This window comes from Somniosus microcephalus, unplaced genomic scaffold, assembly GCF_052327205.1.
Source record: "Somniosus microcephalus isolate GS21.2 unplaced genomic scaffold, FLI_Smic_1.0 scaffold46, whole genome shotgun sequence".
Lineage (NCBI taxonomy): Eukaryota > Metazoa > Chordata > Chondrichthyes > Squaliformes > Somniosidae > Somniosus > Somniosus microcephalus.
Genome location: NW_028225233.1, coordinates 787,771 through 797,064, shown reverse-complemented (window position 1 = coordinate 797,064; position 9,294 = coordinate 787,771). Strand labels below are relative to the sequence as shown.

The 9,294-nt window shown below is 48.8% G+C and overlaps 2 protein-coding genes across 2 annotated transcripts; both read left to right on the top strand.

Moving 5' to 3' along the window:
• Window positions 1-269: 269 nt before the first annotated feature.
• On the top strand, window positions 270-1,789 carry LOC147083672 (histone H1-like). Its single transcript, XM_085980143.1, has one exon. It carries the CDS (start codon window positions 305-307, stop codon window positions 989-991), a length of 687 nt encoding a protein of 228 aa, XP_085836269.1. The 5' UTR covers window positions 270-304; the 3' UTR covers window positions 992-1,789.
• Window positions 1,790-8,214: 6,425 nt separating this feature from the next.
• Window positions 8,215-8,682, top strand: LOC147083671 (histone H3). Its single transcript, XM_085980136.1, has one exon. The coding sequence runs from the start codon at window positions 8,240-8,242 to the stop codon at window positions 8,648-8,650; it is 411 nt and encodes a 136-aa protein (XP_085836262.1). The 5' UTR covers window positions 8,215-8,239; the 3' UTR covers window positions 8,651-8,682.
• Window positions 8,683-9,294: the final 612 nt, after the last annotated feature.

Here is a 9,294-nt window from a genome sequence, read left to right as displayed (position 1 = left end):
GCAATGAAAGGGCTTTAAATCGAAATTGTTGTCTTGAATTCTGATGAAACTTTCTCGACAGCAAACATCCCAGTCTTCCAGACAGAAAGAGGCCAGTCTGGGAATGTGGAGTGCCCGAGTTTAATTGGAATCGGAGAGTTAATAAGGACAGAGAAACACAGAGGGGCTGGAGGGGCCGGGAGCTGACAGCAGGATGTCTCCGCCCCGTCCGCTCGCTGCCTATAAGTAGCTCTGTGCCGCCGCCTCTCGTCTCATTTCTGACCCAGCTCTGACTGTCAGAGAGATTTTCGACAGAGTCGCGGACATGACTGAGACCGCAGCCGCTGAAACGGCTCCTTCTGCCGCCGCCGCTCAAACCAAGGCTCCCAGCAAGAAGAAGAAAGCGGCTCCCCGCTCCAAGCCTGCCGGTCCCACGTTGGGCGAACAGATCCTCAAGGTTGTGGCGAGTGGCAGCGATCGCAAGGGGATGTCCCTGGCGGCGATAAAGAAGGCTCTGGCTGCCAACGGTGTCGATGTGCTGAGGCAGCGTTCACTGATCAATTTAATTATCAAGAGGAAAGTGGAAAACGGCTTCCTGGAGCAGACCAAGGGCACGGGCGCCGCGGGCTCCTTCAGGCTCGCTAAGAAGGAATCCCAGCGGAAAGAGGGAAAGAAGGTGAAGAAACCAGCAGCCAAGAAATCTGCAGCCAAGAAACCAGCAGCCAAGAAATCTCCAGCCAAGAAACCAGCAGCCAAGAAATCTCCAGCCAAGAAACCAGCAGCCAAGAAATCTCCAGCTAAGAAACCAGCAGCCAAGAAAACGATCACCATGAAAGCAGCAACGTCAAAAAAGACAGCGAAAGCGGCGGCTGGGAAGAAGGCGGCGGCGAAGAAGCCCAAGAGCCACAAGAAGGCTAGAGGCGGAATGGTGAAGGCGGCCAAGAAGGTGGAAAAACCCAAGGCCAAGCCCAAATCAGCAAAGCCTCAGAAAGCAGCGCCCAAAAGAAAATAAAAAGGACAACTTGTAAACATCTGAACCCAAAGGCTCTTCTCAGAGCCACCCACGTCTTTCCAAAAAGAGCTGATCACGGAATCAGATTGTAGTGTATGTACCTTTAAGAGGAACTATGTTTTTGAAGCCCCTGTATACTGCAGTACCAGTAGTAACCACTCGTGTATATAAGCCTGTATAGCGTCTTGTGTAGTTAGTTCACCTCCAGACTTTGTTCAGTAAACACTTGCTAAATCAACTCCTGCATTCCGTGTCTCCATTAACACACGGATCTAACAGTGGCGATGAGTTAGAAACGAACTTACCTGCAATTCGGCAGCACCTCAAGGAGATCGATTCCTCAGACAAAGGTCGAAGCCAGAGGCAAGAAAAAAGAAAGGGAAGCTGTGGTTTCACCAGCTAAACAGGCTGGTGGCAGGTAGTGCACTGATCCTTCCTGGGCTGCGGCGGGCTAGAGCTCGATCGGGTGGCTCTGCAACGGGGCCGGGCAGCGAGTTGGGAAGCAGAAGGAAGGAGAGAGAGAGGGTGGAGCACTCAGGGCGCGGCCGGTGCTGCAAAGCAGGTCGGCGTTCAGGCCGAGCAGAGGGATGGGAAAGTCCCAGAGAGTCCGCTCCATGACGGGAATGGTTCTCCAAGTAACGGAGAAACTATTGAAGAGATATATATAAAAAATTTTTTTTTTTAATAGAAATACCGCGAAAAGCTGCAGGTCGCAACGGGAACCGCGGAGAACAGCGGTGGCAGCAGCCGCAGAAACGCGTGGGAGGTGCCATTTTGATCCATCGGGGATGGAGGAAAAGCGCGGAAAGCGCCATTTTAGATTTTCCAGATGCTGAAGACTGGCAATATTACTGCTTTCGATACTGATATAGAATATTGGACCACATATGTGGAAAGAGTGGAGGTATATTGCAAGGCGAATGAAGAAGCGGATGATAAAAAGGCATCGGTACTTCTAAATCTGATGGGCGCAAGGACATACGGGCTGTTACAAAACTTGATTACTCCAGCCAAACCGATGGACAAGAATTTTAAGGAGATTGTTGATATCTTACAGGAGCACTTAAACCCAACACTGCTGCTGATAGCGGAACGATTCAAATTCTTCAGGAGGAATCAGCACAAGAATGAAAGTAATGCTGATTACCTCACCGAATTACGAAAGCTGTCAAAGCACTGCCAATTCGGGGCAGGACTGGCAGATTCTCTACGAGACAAATTCGTCTGTGGTCTCCTAAGTGAAGGAACACAGAAAAGACTACTTTCTGAGAAAGTTTTGACACTGGACAAGGCTTTCAGTGTGGCTGTATCATATGAAGCAGCAGCAAGAGGAGCTGCAGAGACACAGCAAAAGCCACAAGACTTCGGCACCCATGAAATGACACGGGGTTTCGAGAGATGTTATCGCTGCGGCAGATGCACCCATGACCAGAAAGACTGCTGGTTCAAGGACAAAGCATGCAGGCAATGCGGAAAGATGGGACACATTGCACGTGTATGCAGACCTGGAAAGAAATCCGCTGACAGTAAAAAGGTCAATAAGGAAAAGTACAGAAAGGTACAAATGATGACGGACAGTAGCTCCGAAGACCAGAAGAGCGATAGTGACTCCGGAAGCAAGAGACTAAGCTGTCTCAAATTACATAATGTAATTGCCAAAGAAGATTACCAGACCATTTGGGTTACCCTCATGATAGCGGGGTCCCCAGTCAAAATGAAGCTAGATGCAGGATCAGCTCTGACCGTCATGAGTCGATGGGATTATGAGCGGCTATTTCCCCATATACCTTTGAAAGACACATCCATTATCTTGAAGAAATATACGGGGCAGAAAGTATACCCCAGAGGGAAAAAAGGGGTGCCTGTTGTATACAACGGCAAAGAAATACAGAAGTTGTATTTATACGTTCTGCAAGATGGTGGTCCACCGTTGTTGGGATGTGAATGGATCAGAAAGATACGTTTAGACTGGCACTCCATTCAGGCACTGACGGTGACTAGTAAGAAAAAAAACGATGATGACGTCATACCTGGACAATTGAAAGAAATCTTGGCTAACACAAAAGAAGTGTTTCAACAGGAACTAGGAACCCTGAAAGGCACCACCACCTCAATAAAAGTGGAAGATGCGGCAATTCCCAAGTTTTTTAAGGCAAGGCCGGTGCCATATGCAATTCGAACAGCCGTCGAGGCAGAGCTGGAGAATTTGGAAAAAGCAGGCGTGTTATCCAAGGTAGATTGGAGCGAGTGGGCAACACCTATTGTCCCGGTCATGAAGAAAACGTTGAATAAAGATAAATCTGAAGAACAGAGAAAAATTCGCATCTGTGGGGACTTCAAGGTGACTGTAAACATGGTTCTTCACATGGTACAGTATCCTCTTCCGAGGATAGAAGATATTTTCACCTCATTATCCGGAGGGAAACGTTTCAACAAAATTGACTTAGCACAGCCATATCTACAGATGGAGGGTGAGGAGGCCTCTAAAAAGTATCTCACGATAAACACACACAAAGGCCTGTACCAGTACAATCAACTGGTTTTCAGAGTGGCATCAGCTCCGGCTATCTGGCAAAGAGCTATGGAGCAAGTGCTGCAAGGGATTCCGGGAACTCAATGCTACCTAAACGACATCCTTGGAACAGGAGAAAACGACAACGAGCACCTTGCCAACTTGGAGCAGGTGCTCACAAGGCTGAGAGAACGGGGCCTACGAGCAAATCGCCCCAAGTGCGAATTTTTGCTGAAACAAATATCATATTGTGGCCATGTCATTAACGAAGAAGGGTTGCATAAGTCACCTGTAAAAATTGAAGCGGTCGTAAAGGCCCCAGCGCCTGAAAATGTCTCACAATTAAGGTTGTTCCTGGGATTAGTAAATTACTATCATAAATTTTTACCGAACTTGTCGATGGTTCTGCACCCTCTTAACGCACTGCTACAAACGGGAGTAGTTTGGAAATGGAGCGAAGACTGTAAACGTGCCTTCCATAAATGCAAAAGCTTGATCACGTCCAGGGAAGTGTTGGCTCATTACAACCCATCACTGCCAATCTGACTGGCATGCGATGCATCCCCTTATTGCATAGATTCCCTGATGGCTCGGAGCGGCCGATAGCTTTTGCGTCACGCTCATTGAACTCAGCTGAGCGTAACTATGCCCAGATCGACAGGGAGGCACTCAGCCTGGTGTGGGGGGTGAAGAAATTCAACCATTACCTACACGGACAAAAGTTTACCTTGTTGACTGACCATCAACCCCTCATCTCCATATTCAACCCTAAAAAGTGCGTTCCCATTATGACAGCGCAAAGGCTACAGAGGTGGTCCCTTTTCCTAGGAGCACACCAATATGACATAGAATACAAAGGGACAAAACAGCATGGGAATGTTGAAAGGTTATCACGTCTACCGTTGCCAACGGTGGAAGAGGCACCTACAGTGGACCCAGTGGAGATGTTCCACTCGACCATAGTGGAATGTCTACTGGTGACAAATTCTACCATTGAAAAGGAAACGCGAAATGTCCCGACTCTCTCACGAGTCTACGATTTAACCGTGAAGGGATGGCCAGCACATGGCGAACCACTGTTGCCAGCATTCTCGCAAAGAAGGGAACAGCTGTCAGTGTGCCGAGGAAACTTGATGTGTGGATCCAGAGTGGTGATCCCACCCAAACTCAAGGATAGAGTGCTAAAGGAGCTTCACGAGGGGCATCTGGGTGGAGTGAAAATGAAGAACTTAGCCAGAGCGTTTGTGTGGTGGCCAGGTATCGATGGAGACATCGAAGAAATGACCAAGAGCTGTCTAGGATGTGAGAAGGTCCAAAATGCCCCACCACAAGCCCCTCTACATCCATGGGAGTGGCCCTCATCTCCATGGCAAAGGGTACATATCGACTTTGCTGGTCCATTTATGGACTCAATGTTCTTAATCGCAGTGGATGCACACTCCAAGTGGCCGGAGGTAATAAAGATGTCCTCCACCACCACGGAAAAAACCATCACAGTATTAAGGACCATATTCGCCAGGAATGGGCTGCCTGAACAGATCTGTTCTGATAATGGACTGCAATTTGTATCCGAAGAATTCAGGAAGTTCTTAAAAAACAATGGGGTTAAGCACTACACGTCCGCCTCATACCATCCCGCCACCAGTGGATTGGCTGAAAGGTTTGTCCAGGCCTTCAAGAAGGCCATAAAGGCCATGGGTAATGAAGACATAAATCTACAACATAAGGTAGATAAATTCTTGTTTGCATACAGGAATGCAACACATGTGGTTACAAACCAAACCCCTGCCATGATGTTTTTCAATAGAAGCCAAAGATGCCGGCTGGATTTGGTCAAGCCAAACGTCAGAAGGGACGTAGAGAACCGGCAATTTCAAAGCATGAATGAACGGCCAACTAGAACCTTCCAGTTAGGTCAACCAGATTTGGCCCGGGACTACCGTACCGAGAAATGGCACCCTGGAACTATTTGCACACGACGAGGACCGCTGATGTATACCGTGGACATTGGAGAAAGCATAATAAGGCGCCATGCTGACCAGATCATAGAGTCATCCGAAAAAGGACAACCTACACCACAACTCTATATGCCTAGTGATTAAGCAGAGATACCCATAGTATCTACCTCCGATCCGGTGATACTGGAACCAGATGAACCCGACACTGGCATTGAAGCCAAATCGACCTTGCCAAAAGAACCTACTACACCACCGAGGCGTTATCCGGACCGAGTCAGGAAGCCTCCAGAGAGACTGAATTTGTAATTGATTAACTTCAGCAAATGTGTATATTACTGTTCTTGTAAAAATGTTATTTAATGATTACTTAAAATGTTATGTACTATTTATCAAAAAGGGGAGGAATTGTAGTGTATGTACCTTTAAGAGGAACTATGTTTTTGAAGCCCCTGTATACTGTAGTACCAGTAGTAACCACTCAGGTATATAAGCCTGTATAGCGTCTTGTGTAGTTAGTTCACCACCAGACTTTGTTCAATAAACACTTGTTAAATCAACTCCTGCATTCCGTGTCTCCATTAACACACTGATCTAACACAGATGATTCATGTCGCGGGGCCGGGCTCAGATTCCCGATTGAAATCATTTCAAATGAACCGCGGCTCCCTGGTGACTCGCAGACATTCGCTGCACCCACCCCTGCTCCAGTGTCTGCAATAAAACACAGAGAATGGGATGTCCGGGCCGGGCCTCACTCTAACTGGGGGTGGGGTGTTCGGCTCCAGTCTCAGGTTATGGTCATTTTCAGGGGTTCACAGGTTCAGGGTGAGACGGTGACACTGGCGGAGATACCCCACGTCACAACTCAAACCCCAACACCTGAGATTCTCCAAATCACCTGGAATAAAGTGTTTGTAAACTGCTGAACCCGCCTGTGAGGGGAGATGGAATAAGGTCAGAGATTGACATGGAAGGAGACGGGATGACTTGTGATCGAAGGGACTGTATATAGGCGGGAATATTACTGGTAGTTAATTGTAACAGGACCTTATTTAAAAAGCTTCTGGTTTCAGGAAACCCTTGAATATAAAGTCCGACTCTGTAAGGGTTTGTGCGGAGCGCTGGGTTTCCGTTCTACTGTCGATAAACGGTTTGAAATTGGCGGTTGCAGAAAGCTGGAGGTGGAGCTGGAAGATCAGAGGCCGCTCTCTGCTCTGTCTGTCACTCTTGAAATTGTCTCCTCCCCTCCAGCTCTCTCTGTTCAATCTCTCACTCTGTATCCTCCCCTCCCCGCCTCTCTCACTCTGCGCTATCTCAGTCAGGTCGGAGTCGGCTGTATATAAGAGCAGCCAGAAGCCTTTCGTTTTTCATTCAGCAGAAATTTGACTGAAGAATCATCATGACTGGACGTGGTAAAGGAGGCAAAGGACTTGGCAAAGGCGGAGCCAAGCGACACCGTAAAGTGCTCCGTGACAACATCCAGGGCATCACCAAACCAGCCATCCGCCGCCTGGCTCGCCGTGGCGGTGTCAAGCGGATCTCGGGTCTGATCTACGAGGAGACCCGCGGGGTGCTGAAGGTTTTTCTGGAGAATGTGATCAGGGATGCGGTCACCTACACTGAGCACGCCAAGCGCAAGACGGTCACTGCCATGGATGTGGTGTATGCTCTGAAAAGGCAGGGCCGCACTCTCTATGGATTCGGCGGCTGAACAACTCGACTCTTTTTACCAAACACAACACAAAGGCTCTTTTAAGAGCCACCCAACGCCTCACAGAGAGAGCAGTGACCTTGCGACGGGAGCGGGGTTAGATTGTGGTCAGAAATAGATTGTAGCCAGAAATATTAGAAACGGATTGCGCTGCGTTGTGGATTTTGGAATTTCCGAATTTAGCTTTCGGTTGCACCAAGGTTCGAGAGAGGATTATTTGCCCAGACGGCACATTTTCTCCTCAGTGAAAAGCCACATCACATCTATACATTTGTTCATTGTCTTGTACTGTAATGATTATAATTGTAATAATCAGCAGGCTGGTCGGGCCTTCGTTCTGTTATTCTGCGTTCACCGTCACACATTCCTTGCGCTGTTCTATGAACAGGTTTAATTTGTCAGCCTCTTAACTGAAACCGGCGGCAATAAATCTCCATTCAGCAATTTAAAATGTGCCGAGTATCAGATCTCTCACTGCACAGTTCCCGAATGACAGATTATTGGCCAAGCCCTTCTCACAGGCTCCACGGGGACAGAGAGAAGCGACTGATTTCTGATCCTCTCCCCTGAAAGCGGCGGCTAACCTCACAATGGGACGGGCGGAGGGAAATTCTGAATTGGCTGGAGAGGAGAGGTGAGAGGAATCGAGTGGAAGAGCGGGAGATTGGCGCGGGTCCCTTTCCCCGCTCCTGTCAGCATCAACAGCCCAGAGGGAGAAGGGCCCTAAAGCACCAAGCCCAAGAAGGTACATTTAAAACCTTCAATGATTCCGGCAATGATCCTTTCAATTTGTGCAGGATAAAATTGATTTGTGTCAAAACGGTTATTTCCTGCACTAAAATTGGCGGGCCTTTTGAAATGGGCGATTAATCCCAGCTCAGCCAATCGGGGTCTGAGAGTCCAGCGTTTCATTGACTGGTCAGAATTGGGATGAAAGTGTCTGGGCGCCGGTCTCCAGCCAATCAGTGCTCGGGGCGGTCCCTCACTGAGTATAACAAGGCGGACAAACAGCAGATTCCGCATTAACAGTCCGTGTGTTCCAGATTGTGCTGAGATCGGTTCAGAAAATGGCCAGGACCAAGCAGACAGCGCGCAAATCGACCGGAGGCAAAGCTCCTCGCAAACAGCTGGCGACCAAAGCGGCCCGGAAGAGCGCTCCAGCTACGGGCGGAGTAAAGAAGCCCCATCGCTACAGACCCGGCACTGTGGCTCTGAGGGAGATCCGCCGCTACCAGAAATCCACCGAGCTGCTGATCCGCAAACTGCCCTTCCAGCGCCTGGTGCGGGAGATCGCTCAGGACTTCAAGACCGACCTGCGCTTCCAGAGCTCGGCCGTCATGGCCCTGCAGGAGGCCAGCGAGGCTTACCTGGTGGGGCTCTTTGAGGACACCAACCTGTGCGCCATCCATGCCAAGCGAGTCACCATCATGCCCAAAGATATCCAGCTGGCTCGCCGCATCCGCGGGGAGCGCGCCTAAACTCACTCTGCCCGGCTCCAGACTATAGCACCAGATACAACAACGGCTCTTTTAAGAGCCACCAAACCAGCAAAGGAAAGAGCTGCGATCGGCGCAAGGCAAATTGGTCTGTGCACACACCGTGCAAGTCTTGTGTTAATGTAACTGGGGATTTATAGTGGGGGCAGTGAATATCTGAAGGTGCGTTTATGATCTCGGTTGAAATGTGAGTGAGCTGCCCAATAGACTGAATGAACTCGCCCAGTGTGAGTCGGAAACTACGTAATTTCTGATAGTAAATTGATCCAACTTCACATACTGGGATAGATTCGAGAGAACGAGGTGTCTGAAGTCTGACTCTCACCTTTAAAGCCAGCTCTTAATGCGGGGACAGGCGGGAACTTTAGTTACTATTGGAAATATTTTAAATTAACCAGAGCTCCAATTCTGGTTCGATTCTGCCAAATAAAAGGGGAAATGTTTGTATGGTTCCGGATGTATATATTTCTCCCGATGGAATTATTGTCCCAACAACGAACGGTAAGCCCATCCACCGCTCACTCAATTTCTACTCGGTTCTAAACATCCGTTCATATTCGGCTCTCCCAATAACATGTTCATTGAGTGCCGGTCTCACGTTCAGGTTCCGTGTGTTTTGTTTTACT